Source organism: Zeugodacus cucurbitae, chromosome 5 (genome assembly GCF_028554725.1).
Source record: "Zeugodacus cucurbitae isolate PBARC_wt_2022May chromosome 5, idZeuCucr1.2, whole genome shotgun sequence".
Taxonomy (NCBI): domain Eukaryota; kingdom Metazoa; phylum Arthropoda; class Insecta; order Diptera; family Tephritidae; genus Zeugodacus; species Zeugodacus cucurbitae.
This window is the reverse complement of record NC_071670.1, coordinates 19,262,794-19,284,402: the sequence shown is the minus strand read 5'-3', so window position 1 is coordinate 19,284,402 and position 21,609 is coordinate 19,262,794. Positions and strand designations below refer to the sequence as shown.

The 21,609-nt window shown below is 37.3% G+C and overlaps 1 protein-coding gene across 1 annotated transcript; it reads left to right on the top strand.

The window, feature by feature from the left end:
- Positions 1 to 6,115: 6,115 nt before the first annotated feature.
- Positions 6,116 to 20,141, top strand: LOC105215205 (uncharacterized). The gene is made up of 5 exons (XM_054231594.1): positions 6,116 to 7,383; positions 10,275 to 10,616; positions 12,188 to 13,465; positions 13,547 to 13,676; positions 13,743 to 20,141. The coding sequence occupies exons 1-5, from the start codon at positions 7,231 to 7,233 to the stop codon at positions 14,102 to 14,104; spliced, it is 2,265 nt and encodes a 754-aa protein (XP_054087569.1). The 5' UTR covers positions 6,116 to 7,230; the 3' UTR covers positions 14,105 to 20,141.
- The last annotated feature ends 1,468 nt before the right edge of the window (positions 20,142 to 21,609 follow it).

Genomic DNA, 21,609 nt, shown 5'->3' with positions numbered 1-21,609 from the left:
GGAAATACCATGGCAAAGTTCCAATAAAATTTTGAAAATAGATATAAACAGTTTCCCGTACATTTAATATGCCTTTGCACTCATATTAGTACTGTAAAAAAAATTACAGTTAGTATATACCATGGTTGAAGATGACTCTCCAACCTATCACACCACCCCCACGACTATGTAGCCATTCCAGCCGACCGAACATCAAGGAAATAATAATTATACACTCCGGATTCATCCGATTCGGATTTTCATCCGAAAAAACAGCATAGTGCCAATTAGATTTTCATCTTTATGCACCTGGACAAAATGTTTCTATCCCTTCGGTAATCACATAACGGTTGTTTGTAAGTCCTAAAACTAAACGAGTTAGATATAAGGTGATATATACTAAAGTGATCAGGGTGACGAGTAAAGTTCAATTCCGGATGTCTGTCTGTCCGTCCGTCTGTGGAAGCTGTAAGTTTAGTAAAAATTAAGATATCTTGGTACACGTGTTTCTTGGCAACATAGGAAGATTGCTGCAATATGCATATTATCGGGTGATAGTCGCTCCGCTAACTGCTGTTCTATTTGAAACCGTTCTATATTATATCTCGGACAATAGAAGAAAATGTGTAGAGCATTTTCGTTTTCATTACCACAAAAGAAGCACATTACTCCATTGTCATGGCCATACTTGTGGAGGTACTCTCTAAAGCATCCATGTCCAGTTAGAAACTGCATCATTTAAAAATCCGTATATCCATGATTTCTATTTACCCAAGTTTCGACGTTTTTTATAAGCCGATGAGTCCATCGCCCTGTGGTTGTTGCATCCCAACGGTTTTGCCATTCCTTCAGACTCTTTTGTCTTTCTTCTTTCCGTTCTTCTATTGTTAACGGCCTGCCGAGTATTTTACTAGAATCGTATATTCTTTTGAGTTCAAGAGCAATTAAATCTGGTGGCATTATTCCTGCTATGACGCTAACAGCTTCCTGCGATACTGTGCGGAAGGCACTGGCTACTCTAATGGCGCTTAGTCTGAATAGCGAGTTCAACATTCTGGCATATGCTTTTTGACCCAATCCTTGAGCCCACACAGGAGCCGCATACAGTGCAATCGATTGGCTAGTTTTCGCTAAAAGTAACCTTCTGTCTTGATTTGGGCCACCTATGTTGGCCATAATTCGCGATAAGGCTGAGATCACTCGTGCATCCTTTTCACACGTTTTCTCGATATGATTTTTGTAATTCAGTCTCTCATCAATTATTACGCCCAAATACTTTAGTGATGGCTGCGTTGTAATAGTATACCCATCTATGTTTAGAGTTATAGTCTCTACTTTCTTTCTGCTCGTAATCAAGACTGCTTTTTTTTTTGAGTTTTCTGTCTCGCCAGCTGTAGTCTTCACGCATCCAACCAATTTTTGATCTTCTGCGACGTAGAAACACACGCGCTTTGAATCTGATGTAACTCTTTTGCAACGATTGGCACAGCAATGTCATCAGCATATCCAATTATCTTCGCTTCTTTCGACAGAGGGAGACGCAATATTCCGTCATACAGGATATTCCATAACACCGGTCCCAGGACGGAGCCTTGTGGAACTCCACCCGTTACCGCATAACTTTTGGTCCCTTCATCTGTGTCGTAAAACAACAGTCTGTCGGACAAATAGCTTCTTATAATTCTAAGTAAATATACCGGTGTTTCAAGATTCATTAAGGCGTGTATTATGTGGGGCCAATACGCAGAATTAAACGCATTTTTTACGTCAAAGGTGATGATTGCACAGTATTTTTTGGTACCATGCATCCACCTAGTACCTTCAATGGCCTTTTCTGCGATTCCTGTCAGTGTTTTGATTGCGTCGGTGGTCGAGCGCTTTTTACGAAACACGTATTGGTTGCTAGACAAGCCATCTTCCACTTCCTCAAGATGCGCTTCGAGACGTTCACAAATCAATCGCTCCAAGATTTTTCCAATTGTGTCTATCATACAAAGTGGACGATAAGCGCTGGGGTCACCAATCGTTTTGTTGGGCTTTTGCAATAAGACTAAGCGTTGTTTTTTCCATATTTTTGGGAAAACACCACCAGTCAAGCATTTTTCAAAAACTTTGATGAAACTATTTGGGGTTTGCTTTATTGCGATCTTCAAAGCACGATTTGGAATTCCATCCAGACCTGGTGCTTTAGCATTTCCGAAACGCGCAGCAGCATTTATCACTTCCATTTCCGTAACATTTGGTATAGTTACTGGTTCTACCTCATCGTGTGGTAATAGCTCTTCTTCACGCGTGTTCTGTGTCGGGAATAATGTTTCCACAACATGTTTTAGCAGGGTTGGGCAGGTCGGCGCTTGTACTTTAGGACCGCGAACCTTAGACATAACCAACTTATACGCTCCTCCCCAAGGATTTTCATCGAGTTTGTTACAGAGTTCTTTGAAACACGATGTTTTACTTGCTTTTATTGCTTTTTTCAACATTTTTCGCTTACTCTTGAAATTTTCGCGAAGACTCTCATGTTCTACCGTTCCTGCACCTCTCTGGTACTGTCGCCTCGCTTTATTACTATCTATTCGCAATTGATGGATTTCACTGTTCCACCAGTAAGCTGGCTTACGTTTAAAGCTTTGTTTCTTTCTAATCATGGATGCGTCGCAGGCTCTGCAGATATGTTGGATTAGCAGCTTAGCCATCTGATTTATGTCTCCTGATTCGGGTATGTCTTCAGTCAACATGTGTTTGAACAAATCTTCATCAATGGTGTCTTCTTTCCACCCTTTAGTTTTTACCTTCCTTACGCGTGCACTTTTTTTTCCGGTAATGGAGTGTTTCCCTACATCTATAAAAATAGCGAAATGGTCACTATGTGTGTACGTATCACACACCTGCCACTCTGTCGTTCGAGCCAGTGATTTGTAAGCGAAGGATATATCTATAATAGAACCACGACCATTATTTTCAAAAGTGTTTCTGCCACCTGTATTTAGTAGGATAATATCGAGTAGGCAGAAAGCTTTGAGTAATGCCTGTCCTCGATGGTTTGTGCTCCTACTACCCCATTCTAAGGCCCATGCATTGAAGTCACCAGCTATTATGTTTGGGTTGGTGATGCGGACATCCCTAACAAGTTCATCAAGGACTTTTTCAAATTCCGGCTGTGAAAGACTTGGCGGCAAGTAGCAGCTATAAAAGTGTATTCCGCTGACCTTTGCTCTTGCGTAGAAGGATTTATTTGTCAGTGGATTATCCTGTATCGTCTTATCACCACAGATCCAGATTGCTGCTTTTTTACTACTATCAGAGACCCACGTATTAGAGATCGGGTTTTTATATTGCTCACTTATGATTACTACATCAATTTTCTTTTCGTACACGGTTTGCGTTAAGAGTTCTTGTGCGGCTTCACAATGATTAAGATTAATTTGCAGTATTTTCATTTATTTAATCTTTTTAGACGCTTATATAAAGATTGGACATCTTCGGCTGTCCATTTGGTGGTTTGTATTCATTCTGCCTTTGCTTTTACATAAAAGGCAGGAAGGTTCTTTAAGGCAATCCTTCGCATAGTGTCCATTTTCACCACATCTCATGCAGCATTTGCTTCTGTCTTCTGAGTTCGTGCAAGTTTTTGCAACATGTCCGAATTCAAAACATCGGTAACATTTTTTTAAGTTTGCCTTTTCTCTAATTCTACATACTACCCATCCAATTTTTTGGGTGCCCAGCAGTTGCCTCGCTAGTTGCACTGGGAGACTTATCTCTGCCCTTTGTGTACCTGCATATGCTTTCTTGATATTTTTGATAGAGTCACTACTGAAATTATTTAGCTCTTTAATTTGTGTTCGAATGGCATCGGCTATATCATCCTTCGTTGTAATTTCGTCCAAGTCGCGAATTTCAATTGTTAACTCATGCGTTAAAGCTCTTAATTGCGCCTGGCCTCCTAATATCCTATCTATATTTTTCCGGTACTCTTCGGTACTTCCTGTTTGTGCTCTTCTTAGCTCGAGCAGTATTTCTCCTTAAGCAGTCTTTCTTATTCTTGAGACATTTTCTCCCAGCTCTTTTAGGGTTCCATCCTTTTTCACCGCCCTCAGCATGCCGCTGTAGGACATGTCTCCAGTTTTTGATATGACAAGCGCGTCCGGTCGCGGGTGCGGTGGCTTAACGCTCTCATTTTTCGTTTTCTTTGTTTTTTGGGATTTATACTTTACTGATACCCAGGCTTCATCTCGTGGTGTGTCCTTTTCCCTTATACAGGTCGGGCTTTCACCAATTTCACCTACTCTCAATGTTTCTTTCGGTGTCTCTTCGATGTGAGATCGTTTAGTCCTTTTCGGTGGCGTCTTTCGACTCCCTTGCTTTTCATCTCGAAGTCTTTTCGGTGTGGCTTCTACAGTGTTCAATAACGGCTGGTTGTTTAAGCTAGTGCTCTTAAGTTTATTATAATCTTTCTCTGCATTCGAATGTAACTTCGCGATCGCGCTTAAAACGTCCCTCATGGGGTTGTTTATCGACCGTTGTGGGAGACTCATCATACTAATGAGCTTCTTAATGTTTTCTCCCAGTTTGGACATGTGATCTCGCTCACTTTCTTTTTTTTCCGGCTGTGTCAGGTTTTCTGTTTGCAGCGCGGGTGGGGACGACCTTGCTCGTACATGTTTTTCCAGAGGCGTTTTCTCTGGCGATCTGACTAGTTTAGGTGCTCGCTTAAATGGATCTATTTCCGTACTTGTAGTTTTATCTGATGCAATGGCCAAGTGGTCCACCATCACATCATTGCAGTCGCTGGATATCGACGGCCGGGAGCCTGCTTGCTCACCCCCCAAAACCGCCGGCACTGGGCTTTTTACACCCTGCACCGTAACTTTCAATTTTTCAACTGTATTTGCTGCCATTGTTTTTTATCTTCCGGGATCCTACCCGTACCATTTTATACCTACTGGAAGGTGTTTTGTTCAGCCGCTCCTAACCTGGAGACAGACGCTGCCCAGTAAGCCGCTCATTCTGAGTCAGACGCTCCTGGGGTTTTGTGGGTTTGACACTTAGTTATGGGCGGCGTCTATTCGCCCCATCACAGTGACTTCATCAGGCAGATATAACCTTTTAAGCTACGCCCACCATCTCTGTTGCTTTGGTCGGGGACTGCTTATTGAATATTCGCAGCTAACCTTCATATCTGGAGGCCGTTCAGCTATCCGCCACCTGCTGACCCCCACAGTAGCTCAAGCAAGCCCTGTGACGCGGAGTGTATATCTATCTATCTGTATACGAAAATCCAGCCTTTGTAATTTAGATCAAATTCATTTACAATATTGATCAAAGCATTATTGAGTTAATTACGAATTATTTTATCATTTTTAACCATATGCATATCATCTGAAGAGCTGTTAATTTTGTGAAAATACATACAATGTAAAATTACTGCTTAGGGTATTGGTATTAGACAAATTTATAGTAGTAAATTTATTTACCATATGGGTTAGGTTCCGGTTTGATTTCGAATTTTAAAATAAAATGGTTCGGTTCGTGGTTCGATTAAAAGCTCGGTTCAAAACCGGTTTGAAACCCTGAATATCCCTTAGCAATACGATTTGATTTGCAAATATAAGCTATGACTTCATATTGAAGATAAGCGAGTAACATAAAAATGTTTAAGTAAATTAAGTATTCCATTGCCGCATTTTTAATCCGCTTTTATTAGATTCACTTGTATGTACATATGTTTGTATGTTTTGCTTACTAGAAAACATAGTTGGTCAATGATGAAGGGTTCTTGAACCGTAATTTTCCAAAACGATGAAAGATGCCCAATTAATATGTGATTACAATTTTTGATGTTTAGGTAGGACCATAGAATATGAGACAAGGAATACAAAATAATTAATGATTATTAAAAATAATTTAATAATAAAAAATGAATTTTCTCCACGAAACCTCATATTTTGTTGTTATACAAAAATTAATAAAATATTTAATAAAAAATTGGATTTGAAAGTAGAATCCTTCATACTTAGAGAATTATCATACAGGTCTCACATTATTACATTAGCGTTTAAAATTTTGATGCAAATATTAAAGGTTTCTGATAATCAGCATATGACCTTACCATTGTACCAAAATTATAATAATTACATTTTCTTTTAGCTGGCAAAAGCTTAGCGAGAGACAAGCAACAACTACTGTAAAAGCTAACCATTGAACAGAATATTTTATGAATAATAACAATGGAAATATGATTGATTAGATATACTTATATAATAAGGTGAATGAAAAATTAAATTTAAAAAATTAATATTGCGCCTCAAGCATAGTATAAGGAGATGCCTGCGACAATGACTGCTGTCATTATTTTTTAAAATCCATAAATGTGCGCGTGACAATACCAACGGAAATAGCGACAAGTTAACCATATCTATGAATATAACTTTCAATAAACAACAACAACAGCAAATAATTCACATTTTGAATTCACATTCATTTAGACCCAACTAACCGCATCAACGGCACCCAGTCAAGCGCGACTACACACGCTGACAAGAGTGAGCAAAGTAGTGTGTGCGATGTAAAGCACAATGCTTGCAGGCAAAAGCTATTGAAAACTAATAAGTGCTCACATACATACGTACGTACGTAAGTGCATATATTTGTGCCATTTATTTAAATAACATAAGTGTAGGGATATCACAATAATTACATATTTACAAAGTTAAACAAAAACAATAAAATAATAAATAAATAAATGAAACGTTAAAAATGTAGCATTCGAAATGTGTAATCAAAAAGTTAATATCCCAAAGATTCTCCTTCGATTTGTGTTTGTGAGTGTATGCAACATTAGCTTTGCGCCGCGTCGCTGAATCGAGCTGGAATAACTTAATGAACTCTAACCACAAATGGCTGCTCCAGGCAGCCAAAGAACATTTAATTAAAAATTTCCTAGCCTAATAGCAGCATAAAGGCACATTAATGAAAATGCGTATACTGGATGCATGAATCAGTCAATAAACAAACACAAAGAGAGGAGCGCTTTCATCTACAAAAAAATAAATCATAGCTTACTGAACGCAAGTCCAATATTACATACCAATATTTACATAAAGACACATATATACGGATGCATATACACACTCTCGGTTGTATGGCTTAGCGTTTGGTGCTGCAGCATTTGTGACACCACGCTTCTCCCAGCCGCGCAACAGCAATATAGTGGGCATCCTTGATCTTAATTTTTGAACGCCAATCAACATGGGTAGCTTACCGAATTTGCACGAGTTGGAGGAAATAGAACGCCGACGTGAGAAACGCCGTGAACGCGAGCAACGTGAGCAGCTACGAGAGCAACGAGCACGTGATTCAAGCCGTGAGCGTGAGCGTATGGCGTTATTTGCACAGCGCAAGGTAAGTGAGAAACCTGTACATCATAGTTTGTTTTTATTTTTTTATAAAAATAATTTGTAAACAAATGTTTCCGTTTCACCATATTCATTAAACAAATCAATAAATAAATAACTTATATTATTTGATATTCTATTAAAAATCGGACACAAAATTAACCATATCATATGAATTGTAGATTTTCATATCTAAGTACCTCAACCGTCCAACACACTCAACGTTATCAATATACATACATAGAAAGTTTTCAACGTACTACAGTTATTGGTATTATTATTTTAAAATACAAAATTGTACAAACTCCGTAGTCGCAATTCAATACCTATTTAACAATAATTAAATAAACAATATCCGCTATCTAGTCACACTTATATACCCAAGGACTACTTCGATTTTCATGGATCCGAATGTGAGCTTGAAGTTTTTCACCCGGGAACAAGTTGATTAAATTGAATACGATAGTGGCCCCATGATATCCAGGGAATCATGTTATTCTCGAATACATGCACTTTCTCCTTATTTTATTTATGAAAGCTTTTTACTATACCTGGATTGTGCACTAAAACTTTCAACAGTGTTTAAACCTAAAGTTGGTTTTTAGACTTCAAAACGATGTGAACCTTCCATAACTGTATATAGATTGCTTACTTATAAATCCGTTAATTCGCGAGGATGCTCAAAAAAGATCCAAGGAATTTTATTCCACCTCGTCTTCTTCCTGGCAACTTCTGCATCTAGAACCAAAGAAGTGGTATTGACATGCCTAGCATTGCCATCTCATCTGTCTTACAATTTCCAGGACTCCACTGTGGCTAGGCACCAAAACTATTTCAATCGGGAAGATCTAATCGGCAACGACTGAAAGTTATGGTAGATATTTTTTACCAGTCTCGAGCGCGTAATCAGCGATCACATTACTAGTATTGTCGTATTGCTACCAGAGTGAAATTCACTTCTCAGAAGGATGCTACGCTTATAGCATCCACTTGCGCTTTAAAAACGAATTCGAATATTAATTTAACTATGGTTTCATATAGCCGAAGAACTAACTAATATACGGAGACATTAGTTCAAATTAAAAAAGTTGTCAAAATTAAATAAATTGTTAATATTGATATTCACTACAATTGATTTTGGGAAAAGATTTTTCTATTTCTTCTTTTCTTGAATGGCGTAGACACCGCTTACTTTCAGAGTTGGAGCACTTTCGTCCATTCGAACAACATGACCTAGCCAACGTAGCCGCTGTCTCTTCTATGTCTACGTCGTCGAATAACACATACAGGTCATCATTCATCGTCTGCAGTATTCGCCATTGCCAATGTAAATAGGACCATAAATCTTCCGCAAAACCTTTCTCTCGAAAACTACTAGTGTCGTCTCATCGAATGTTGACATCGTCCACGCTTCTGCACCATAAAGTAGGACGGGAATGATGAGGGATTTGTAGATTTTGGTTTTTGTTCGTAGAGAGAGGACTTTACTTTGCCTACTCAGTCCATAGTAGCACCTGTTGGCAAGAGTGATTCTGCGTTAGATTTCAAAGCTGACAATATTATTGGTGTTGATGCTAGTGCTTAGGTATACTAGGTTATCTACAACTTCAAAGTTATAACTGTCAACAGTGAGGTGGGAGCCAAAACGCGAATACGAATATGTTGTTTCCAATAATATCGATATCAACGGCGTACGCCAGCAGCTTCTTATAGAAGATTGTAACTTCTCTATTTAGCTCTGCAGCTCGTATTATTTTCTCCAACATCAAGTTAAAGGAGTCACACGTTAGTGAATCACCCTGTCTGAAACCTCGTTTGGTATCAAACGGCTCGGAGAAGTCCTTCCAGATCCTGACGGAGTTTTTGGTGTTGTTCAACGTCAGCTTACGCAGCCGAAATTTGCAGGTATACCAAATTCAGACATGGCGGCATAATAAAGTCCAATCAGTTTGTTGTAGGAGGGCTTTAGTCTTTCACACAGTACGCTCGATAGAACCTTATACGCGATGTTGAGGAGGCTTATCTCACGGTAATGGGCACAGATTGTGGGGTCTCCCTTTTTGTGGATTGGACAGAATACACTTAGATTCCAATCGTCAGGCATGCTTTCTTCCGACCATTTTCCGCAAAGAAGCTGATGCATGCAACTTATCAGTTCTTCGCCGCCGTGTTTGAATAGCTCGGCCGGCAATCCATCGGCCCCACGGCTTTGTTGTTCTTTAAGCGGGTAATTGCTATTCACATGAACAAACTTTCATTTAGAATTACAGAAATTTTTTGAATAAGTGAGATTTTTCCCATGTGAACATCATGATATAGAAAATACAAATGTGTGAGGTTTTTCATTGAGAAAGTCGTTCACATGAAGTTTACAATAAGGATAAATATCTAAATTTACACACTTTACAATTATTTGAACGCTCCAAAATAGAACACAGTCTTGATACCGAAGAACTCCACTACGACATATTGAGAAAATAATTTGACTGAAGGAATTTAATACATATGAGCATATTTACTTTTTAATTTGACCATTGCAGTCGAGTTTGATACATAGATACAAAATTAGAAGACGAATTACCCCTTTATAAAAAGCTCTCCATCAAAAATTCATTTTAGCTAGATATTCTTTAATACATCATAAACTTAATAAGGAAGTTTAGCTGTATTTGTTTTACATTTCACAATGTTGCACTCTTTTAAATTAGTTCACAATCACATGTGAGAAAAAGAATTTTTGGGTCATCCTTATATTATTTTCCTTCTCTTATCATTTTTAGGTCATCCTTAAATTATTTTCCATCTCTTAAACTTAAACTCTCTTTAAACTTTCATGTGCTCTCTTTTCTCGTTGTCGTCTATTTTCTGTTGAATACTCGTATATATTTACTTTTGCAGCAAAATTCCTACAATGCTTACCTGATGGCAGGTTTGGGTATGGGTGGTGGAACACTTGGCATGGCTGCTGCCGTCGGAGCTTCCCATCTCACAGGCACAGCCGCAGCAACTGGTGTTCTCGGCGTTGGCGCCAATACATCAGCCACAACGGCAACGACAACTTTGGGTGGCTTTGCCGTGGGTGGCGCAGCGCTGCTGGGCTTAGGTACGCCGGCACTGCTAACGAAACACCATCATCAACACCATCAACATCATCGACATTCGCTGACAACACGACATCGAGTGCTACGCACAAGAAGTTCGGGAGCGACACACAATATTTGGGATGAACAATTGATGGAGGTAAGCACATTTAACTACTAAATACATAAATACACCAAGACAGAGTGTGGGGGATTTCAAATTGTGTTGAAACGTACATTTTAACAATGACCACGATGCTATTGATGAGAAATTTAGTCAACTTACGAGGGCGAGAATGCGTGGTGTTAAGTGCTAGCACACACTCTCTTGGACCCACAAAGTTGATGATAACTTTTGCAAAAACAAAAACCAAGCCCATGAATATAAATTCTTGCTGACGTTTACTTATTCCTGCCCACATCAACTCAGCACAATGAGCACTATTGTTTTCGTTCCGCAGCATTTCTCGCGTCGTTTTGTTGCCATAGTAGCCCACAGTTAGGGTCAGAGCAACTGAGGCAATAATAACGAGCTCGGCAATGATATGACGATAATTGAATGAAAATAAGAGCATTACTCAATTAATAAGATTATGATTTTGACCTTGAAATATAATTATCCTTCAAGGTATTTGATGGCTGCTTGTGTCACAGGAAATGTCAGATGTCATTATTTTGTCAAATTAAAGAGTAACAAGCACTTTTAATAAACCACATAGACTCGTATAAAAATGTACTCCAATATCAAGGCGATATTTACAAATGAGCGTTTTTAATCTTATTGCATCTTCTCTATTAAAGGATTAAACAATTAAAAAAGGAAATTGTTTATTGCCCTATCTCGGCAATATTAAGGATAGCTTGAGTTCTCCAGATCTTATGTCATTTCATTTAGAAAGCTGTCATTAACGAATTTTACATTTAATATATCGACGACATACTAAATAAAACTCCACTGTCATCACATTCGGTATTAAATATAATAAACTGGTTGGAGGTAAACAAATCAATTGAGAATTGGATGCTTATTAGACTAGAAAAGGTGATCTGACCATATTCCTTTTTATCTTCATTCCCAAGACGAGAGCGCTCTGAAAATGGGCTAGCGGGTTATATTCCTTTTAATTGAGAAATTATCCTAACTATAATAACTGACATTTCCATCGAACCTACTCAGCTTAAACACCTATCTCTATGAAACAAACAAGTAAAAACACTTTGTTAAAAACCACATATTGCCTTTTGATGTTTCTGGTCGAGCACCTACATAAAGATGCCCGTATGCTACCTGTGAAGGAGCATAACGAAATGCTCTACAAACAGTTTCTGTTGAAATGGTTTCGTTAAAATCATTCCGGCGGTCACTTATTGGAAGCCATCTCTTTCTCTCTGGTCCGACCCTGTCTAAACAGCTCGTTTCCTTAGATGACTTCGATGACAATTAATTTAGTGGGTAAACACTACAACAACAACAACGTTATTTCCAAACGTTCCTAAGACAGAAATTTCTACACAACTGGATCAACCGACAAACCCGGGTTTTAGTCCGACCAATAAATGTTAAGAAGAAAACCATGGGAAGACCAAATTGTGCGCTGCTAAAAAGAATTTAATGAACCGATAAAACAAAAACAGTATTTTAGGAAAGGAATTTATCTTGCAAAATATCTCAACAAATTCTCTACAACTAGATAAGATAACATTTCACTTATCTATAATTTCTTCCTATAGCACCTCGCTGCGTACTCACCAATTTCTACACGTTCACACCGTATCAATCCGGTGTCATCATATCAGGTGCAAGCCGCATTGGCTGCCTCTCGTCGCCGTGAGTCCATCAACAGTTCCATTGGTGCTGCATCGATACGACGCCTTATTACGCTTAATAACCGCAACTGCCGTCATAAGATACCGCCACACGTGAGACATAAGGTGTGTCAGAGCTTCATCTGTATAGCGGTGGCGCATGGCTTGATATGCGGCGTATTATTGCCGCTCTTCGCGCTACAAGGTTCCAACTCGGTCTGGCATCAACGCGAACAGTGGGTACATGTGGGACCCAATATCGGCTCACTGCTATTGAGCGGTTGCTTTTTAATCTCCGCCGTTATGTGCCTATTTACCAAACGCCTTATACAGAAGTACGGTTATACAACAGTGATTGGCGCCAGTTACGTAGCGACGAGCATCTTCCTCTTATGCCATCTCTTTCCCTCCATCTTTACGCTACTGCCGGCTTACATACTGCTCGGTGTCACATATAGCCCTTCATGGATTAGCAAAATAGCGCTTGTGGTGCACTTTGGCAGCAAGCTGAGTTGTTCCCAACACGAATGCATGCTGAGTTCATCGCATGCCACAGATGTGATGGACGAACATAAACTCTTCTGTAATCGCGATCAAAAGGTACGCCGTCTAGCGCGTTGGTTTCAGGTGGCACAAGATCTGGGCATCATACTAGGCGCGCTCTTGGCATCATTCACTTTGGCTTGTAGTTCCAGCGATTGGAATTGCTTCGATAGTGGCGAAACAGTGGCAATGGAGACACAAGGTACTTTACTTCCCGACGAGAACCTCACAGAAACAATTGTCAAAGCAGTGGCACTGCGTTCACATTCGCACACTATGACTGGATTCTTGCCCAATATACCGGGTTACTATGACGATTTTTACTATCATAATGAGCATGGCGAGAGAATTTGTGGTGCCGATATGTGCCCCGTTTGGCACCAGGATAATACCTTCGACGACACGAGCAACGGCACCAACGAAACCATTTACACGCAATTCATCAATGAAAGATCAACTGGTGGCGGTATAACGCTAATAAGCGTCTACTTTTTCTTCACGCTGGCAGCAGCGGCTTTATCCTTCTTTGGCGGACGTATAACAGGCACATTCCGACGCGAGGTGCATATTAAAGGCGTAACGGATACGTTACTGTTCGCCGGACCGATGGCTTATTTCGTGGGCACCGAACAGGCCTATATGCTGGGCGACTTTTTACGGGTAAATACTCACAGCTCAGTGTTTGAAGATCAATTCATTTCATTAACTCATGCATAACTAAACTTTTATACGGAATTACAGGCGTTTGTCTCGTGCTCTTTGGGTATAAGCATGGTGGCCGGTGCTTTAGTCGGAATGGGTCTCATGCAGTGCATTGTTTCTTGCACGTTGAGCATGCTACTGCGCCACACCAAACGTATCGTAGTTATCTGTAAGACAAATTATGTTTTGTTACGTTCATATAATGATCTCATCTCTTTTCATCTTCCACACACAGTGGCAGGTTTCTTCTTTCAATCGTGTCTGTTGCTTGCATTATCCAGCTGGAAACCGTCGAGCGATGACATGGCGCTATTCTATGTGCTAGCTGCCTCTTGGGGCGCATGTAATGGTATGTGGGAAACACTGCTAATGGCCTTAATCACGCTGAATCACGCCAATCACGTTACGGATGTCACTAGTCCCCTGCAGGCACTGCGATTTCTTGGACTGGGTGTCACTTTCGCAGCGCATGGTTTGATGTGTGAGACACCGAAGATTATCACCATGGTTATAATGCTCGTGTTGAGTTTACCGGCCTATGCAATGCTGGAAATCAGACTGGAGGCTCAACGTAAATCGCAATTGGTCAATTTATGACGTAGCGTCTTCAGTTAGTCAAAAAGGCAAGACGCCATGGCACGAACACATACGATGTGAAGAAGTTGCCGCATATGTCATGGATGTCAAGGATCATACAGTAAGAGTTAAACAGTATTAATTTTAAGCCTGCTAGAAAGAAAAACAAGTTATTTTTTACAAGTTATAGACAGCACTCGACGTAACGTGGTGCGTGGTGCGGTAGCATACACGGCGCGCAACATTAAACTTAGTGTAATTAGTAGTTATCTACATATATCCAGTTGCATTGTATTTGTATTGTAAGTAGGTTTAACGGTAGCATAAGCTGTATGTATATTTGTATATGGCGTTTTAATGTGCAACGCGGCAACCCTTAGTCGAAGATCAAGTATGTAAGCATGACTGTGTTGTTTGATTCGTCGAATAATCAATTCTTTTTTATTCGTCAGTTAGTATGTGTTTGCACATACCAATTATATATAAATATACACATAATACATACATACATATATCAATATTTACACTTTTATATTGGCTAATTTAAACAGACATAAACAAACGCTTACACAAAAAAAGGAAACTAGTAAACGACAGCAGCAAACAATATCGCTGAAAAATAATAATTATTGAAGCTTTAAAAAGAAACATAGTGTAACCTCGAGTTGACAACACAAAGGTTTTTGTAATATTTTTCATATTCTGAAGAGCATGCAATTCTCGACTTTTCGGCAATCAGCCATTCCTGAATTTAAGAATTAAAAAAAATTGAAAATAACCTTTAGAAAGTATTTCTTATTGATTTTGTTGTACACTTTTAAAAGCTTTTTATTGTATATCATTCCAAAAATATTATTTGTCTGATAGAGAGATCGCCAAAGAAAAAATCGTAAAGTTTCACGACATTTCATGCAAACGTTAATATGGCCAAAGACTTTTCACTCCATGTTTTATAAATAAGCTTAGAAAGAAAATGAGTACCAAATCTGTACCAACGTGCTCTATAGCACTGAATGTAAATTTAAAATAAGTGTAATTTCACTTATATGGGTGTAATACATATTCTGCCCTAAATTTCATTCAAATGAGATTTGAGATTTTTGCTTCAAGTGAATGTTGTCGGACCCATTGTCTAATTTTTTACCTAAACCTGCCGGAAAATTTAATCTTTTTCGTCATTCTGATCATTCGGTTAACTTGAAATACAGATCGATTAATTTGAGATGTTACAAACAACCGTTAGGCGTTCGGCGCTCTAAGCTAGTTAGTGAGAGTCTAACATCTTTATCAGTATCTTCAAACTACTTTGAAATCCGACTTGTATGGGTACCGGTCAATGCGAATTCGTTGGAAACTGCAAAGCGGACCAGCTTGTAAGAGAGTGTACCCTAGAAACATTGATGTCGGAGTGAGAGCGGGTGGGTAGTCCGTGGCCAACTTGCGCTGGAGCGCTGGACATATTGACTTCGAGTGAGATCGCCAAACGCTGGACAACAACCAGCATCTGTGCAGTAGCGAGGTTCTTCTGGCCAGCGGTGGACGAAAACGGTCCTTCCAGCTGCTGTCGCTTAGGAATGCATCAAGCCAGACGCTAGCTGCCAAAGTTGTTTAGAGGAATACGAAGAGAAATCATAAAATCACTTTCTCCTTCAATATCCAACATACGCCAGAATAAGGTTAAAACACTTCGGAAGGCACATCTTCGGCGACCTCGACCTAACCTAACAAAACTATTAAAATCTACTTAAACGAATAAAGCTCTTTCAGGCATTTAATATCATTGTATTTTTACATCCCATTGAAAATTAACTATAGAATCGACTTCGACCATAGAGATTTTAGATGATAAAGATCCAAGCTCTAATATATTTGTAAACTTCTGAATTTTCACACCTTTCCTATGTACTACAATACCAGCATGCTGTCAATTCAAACACGATATAAATCTGATTTAAAATCAACATAATTTTTGTATGATTACAACGACATATCTATGTTGAGATTAACTTAAATAATCTTTAAAAATAATTATATAAATCAAATATTAAACAAAAATGAATTATTAATAAATATTATATAAATCGTTCTTTGTAATTAAAGTATTTGAACTAAATACAAATACTAAGATATCTCAAAGTTGCACGACGATGTTACAAGAAATAAAATATATAATTATAAACAAAGTATTTAAAATGGCATCTAATGTTAAATATAAATAATAATTAAATGGTAACAGTAAATTAAATCACATGCTAGCGATTCTATAAAATTATTATTAATTTTAAAACAATAAACTGGAACACATCCCATTCGATTACATTATATTAGGTAATTAATTAATTATTGCAACCTCTTTTTAATATCATTTAATATTGTTACGGACTGCAATTAAACAAATAAAATCTTTACAAGCGAGTACTTATTTTACACATTTTCCACTTTTATCTCACACTTTATTTTACAGAATGCACGCTATATGGAACTACATTTGAAAAAGAGATAAATATACAGTTCATTAACATAGAACAGATTGTAATATAAATTATTAGAAACAACGAGGCACATTATAACTTAAAGAATCAAAAAAAATCCTAGAGGATTCCCTTGTCATTATTTATTTCTATTATGTTGAATAATACTGACTTGTGTCTGTTAAAAAAACGTTTTCAACTAAATCTAATTTTCATCTTATTCGTAAATCAATTTTTTCAGTTAAAATTCAGATAATATTTATGACACTAAGGGCAAAGGATTCACAAAAATTAACATAAGGATAAAGATGTGAATGAATATGATTTGATAATTTTTGAATTATGCCGTTTTTGTATTTAATGTGGCGTATCAATAAATATTAATCATATTAATTTCTATATACATAGTATATTTCATCATTTTTTAAATTAATTTAATGTATAATTTTTCAACAAAAAAACATGGGAAACCAGGGATAGTTCGTGAACTCAGCAACTTTTAGTTTAAATTTCACATCTCAAAAACGCCTTTGGCCTAGTCGCTATTGATGGATTATCCCTTTTCAATATAGTCGATAAAAATACTACATGTGCATCCTACATTATATATGTCTTAACTTTGTCAGTTAGGTCAGGCTAGGTCAATTTACCTCCTCATCTACAGAGAACCTCACTTAGACAGCATCGACTGTCCTTTGTGACACCCAAATAGTCCTGACGGATCGATAAAGCGCTTGTACTCTGCTATAAAGTTCTTAAATCAGTTAATGTCGTTCCCAGTCACTTCACTGAGTTCGCCTTTATCAATTGACTGTTTCGTCTTTATAGAAGTCGAAGGGCACTTGATACCACAATCCGTCTCTACAGTTTCAACAATTTCGATCAACTTGTATTGATTTTTTTTCTGCTTCTACATAACAATTAGTTTTCATAATGATTTGTTGAACTTTTTTTTATACTCTCGCAACAAAAGTTGCTAAAGAGAGTATTATAGTTTTGTTCACCTAACGGTTGTTTGTAAGTCATAAAACTAAACGAGTTAGATATAGGGTTATATATATCAAAATGATCAAGGTGACGAGACGAGTCAAAATCCGAATGTCTGTCCGTTCGTCCGTCCGTCCGTCTGTCCGTGCAACGGATAACTTGAGTAAAAATTGAGATATCTTAACGAAACTTGGAACACGTATTCCTTGGCACCCTGAGGAGGTTGCTTTCGAAAATGGGCAAGATCGGACCATTGCCACGCCCACAAAATGGCGAAAACCAAAAACTTATAAAGTGTTATAACTAAGCCATAAATAAAGTTATGAAAAAATTTGGAGCATAGGATCGTATTAGGGAGGGGCACATTTGGATGTAATTTTTTTGGAAAAGTGGGCGTGACCCCGCCTCAAATAGGTTTTTTGTATATAACTCGCAAACCAATAAAGCTATATAAACCAAACTTTCTGCAGTCGTGTCTTTCAGCCGTTTCCTTATACAGTCCAAAAATGAAAGAAATCGGATAATAACCACGCCCACCTCCCATACAAAAGTTAGGTTGAAAATGACTAAAAGTGGGTTAACTCACTAACGAGAAACGTCAGAAACACTAAATTTTACATAAGAAATAGCAGAAGGAAGCTGCACTCAGATTTTTTTACAAAATGAAAAATGGGCGTGGCATCTCCCACTTATGGGTCAAAAACCATTTCTTCGACCGATTTCAATGAAATTCCTTATATAATACTTTCTTGACACCCTGTGAAAAATGGATGAAATTGGTTCATAACCACGACAACTTCCCATATAACTCAATTTTGAATTCCGTCTGATTCCTTCACTTTATAATGTATACATAAGGAACCAATGAAGATAGCGGAATAAAACTTTACACAAATAGTACATATCATCTCTGGCTTCACTTGTGAAAAAATTGTCGAAAACGGACTATAACTTTTCAAGTCCCCAGATATCGGACATATTGAACTGAGCGCCTAAGGGTAAATTTTAACCGAAAATATTGGTAAATCTCTTAGATAATTTAATGTAATTCAGAGGAAATTGTTTTCTTCTAATAGTGTGTCTCTGTTCCAAAAATTATTAAAATCGGATAATAACATCTCCTAGCTCCCATGTACCTAATTATAGGTTTTTCAAAAATACGGTGGGCTTTAATCTGCATATATGTATTGGTTAATATGTGAGATACTATATCTTTGCGAAATTAAGTGCGTGTATAGTTTTGGATATAGTGTACCTAGCTGGGGAAAATGAATGAAATCGGTTCAGGAATTACCTCAGCCCTCATACACTATATAGGACGATTTTCGTTATTCTATTAAACTTTGTGCCGAATTTATAGGTAAATTTGGGTGTTATCTTATTAAAATTTGTTCAATAAATTGCGAGAGTATAAAATGTTCGGTTGCACCCGAACTTAGCCTTTCCTTACTTGTTTTTAATTGAAAATCATTGCAATTGTTTAAAGTAAAATACATGCATATTTCTCGCGGTGTATTGCTTCTCAATTTACCGGGTAGCTCAAGAACACAATTAAATAAAATGCTCTTCAGGTTATGTTTTCAAAAATAAAATATTAATTTGTATATATGTATGTATATATTTACAGTTTTAATCTGCGTTTATGACAAACCATTTTCTTTGTTTCAATACAGCATTATCCGATTCTTTTACACAGATTCAAATTTACAAAAATTAATAAAAGACGGTAAAAGTTATATTATAAATACATACACTTACATATGTATATAAATAAATATTTATAAATAAAAAACCAGTTGGTGAATTTAAATTGAAGATTTTATTAAAACACACCCTTTACACGCAGCACACTAATACATATACAGATATATGTAAATATGTAAACCCATAAGTATTAGCATCAATTTTGTACACTTAAATACCCGAAACGATTACACGTGTACACGAAAATAGCACAATAATTGTAAATGTTTTTTTTTTTTTTTTATTTATTTATAAAAGCTTATACAAAGTTAATACTATATGTATAACCTAAGGCATGCAGCGCTAGCTACAAAGGCTATCAGCTGAATTGTAAATGTTATTCCAGCAACTTTGATGGAAATAAAAGTTATTTTAAGCAAACATTCAAAAAGTCTAATGGCAATGTTAACATTTTGTGCAAAAATTATAGTAAATAAATAGTAAGTTTATACAAGTGCAAATGCTTCTTATATGCAATTACACATAAGAAATACATACATACTAAATGCGTATGAATGTGCATGTATTGGTGTAAATGTATTTATAATTATTTAGAAATATGTATGTAATTAAGAATTTTATAAATATCACATATGCATGTATGTATATATGTATGTGTTGGTAATTTAATAGCCCGTTACGCTCGTGTGCATATATACTTACATAGTTATGTATGGAAGTTTATTGCTATGTAACCACATCGTTAAGTATGTAAGTGCATTTGTGTGCTTGCAAGTATGTAAGCATGCGATAAAAGGCCATAAAATCGTGTCTTTAATTAAATGAATATATGCTAGTGAAATTCTGTTCTACCGCCACTGTTAGACCAATTAGAGACTAATTGTAACTCATATTACTACATACTCGTATTATATAATGAGTATATAAAAATGTACTTGTATAGAATATTAAAATCAAAAATAAAATTCATTTAAAATTTAATAATCGAGAGTTTGTTTTTAATGCAGTGCTCAATTCTATTGCTTAACAAGTAAGGAAGCGCTTTGTTTGGGTGTAACCAAATATTTTATACCCTCGCACAATTTGATCCACATTTTTGGCATAAAATCCACTAGAATAACGAAAATGTATGATATATACATATATTTGGCGTAGAAACCGCTTTAAGCGATTATAGCCGAATCCACCAGAGCGCGACACTCGTTCCTCCTTTTTGCTTTTTGGCGCCAACTGGAGACACCAAGTGAAGCCAGGTCACTTTGCACTTGGTCCTTCCACCGGAGTGGAGGTCGTCCTCTTCTGCGGCTTCCTCTAGCGGGTACTGCATCGAACACTTTCAGTGCTGGATTGTTTTCACCCATTCGCACAACATGACCTAGCCAGCCTAGCCCCTGTCTTTTTATTCGCTGAACTATGACAATGTCGTCGTATAAATCGTACAACTCATCGTTCCATCGTCTACGGTATTCGCCGTTGCCAATGTTCAGAGGACCATAAATCTTACGGAAACCCCAAGAGTCGTCTCATCGGATGTTGTCATCGTCCACGCTTCGGCGCCATACATCAGGACGGGAATAATGAGCGACTTGTAGAGTTTGATATATATACAATATATAGAAGCTGGGATAATTCCCGCAACAATTCACTTATATTCATCATCAAGCTACATTATATCCAATATTTAACGTTCGCTTAATTTTGCTAAGATATCTCACATATTAACCGAATAGATAGAAATCCATCGTATGTTTAAAAACCTATAATTAGATACAGTTGAACTTTCATATCTCGAACTTTTATAACTCAAAAATCTCCTTAATTTAGAGTTCGAGCTCTTGAATTGGCAGAAGCGTTTAGAAGACAAATCTCATACAAATTTCCTTCCATAACTCGATGTTCTCTTTTCTGTTTTCTTTTCTTAAATTGTAAGTGAGAGTTGACCAGCATAATTGGAAGACATTTTATGTTCTTTTATCATTTAAAAAATGGAACACATTCAAAAGGGTGATTCGAGTTAGAGAAGTTCAACTGTATATGGATAAAAATATATTAGGATAAAAATATTCTCTCTGAATTACCTTAAAATATCTGTAAGATTTACCGTGAACTTTGATAAAAAATTATCCTTAGGCGTCGAGTTCTGTTCTGTTCATGTACGATATCTGGGGCCTTGAAAAGTTATAGTCTGATTTCGACTATGTTTCAATAAGTCATGCCACACCTCAAATGCAGTGTTTATGTAAAGTTCAGTTGCGGTATCTTCATTGGTTCTTGATGTATATATATTAAAATGTACAAATCTGATGGATACAAAATTTTATTATATGGGAAGTACGAGTAGTAGTGATTGTGAACCGATTTCTA

Coding starts and splice junctions, on each gene's coding strand:
- LOC105215205 (XM_054231594.1), top strand. CDS start 7,231: ATGGGTAGCTTACCGAATTTGCACGAGTTGGAGGAAATAGAACGCCGA. Junction 10,617..12,187: donor GGGATGAACAATTGATGGAG/GTAAGCACATTT, acceptor TTCTTCCTATAG/CACCTCGCTGCGTACTCACC. Junction 13,677..13,742: donor CAAACGTATCGTAGTTATCT/GTAAGACAAATT, acceptor TTCCACACACAG/TGGCAGGTTTCTTCTTTCAA.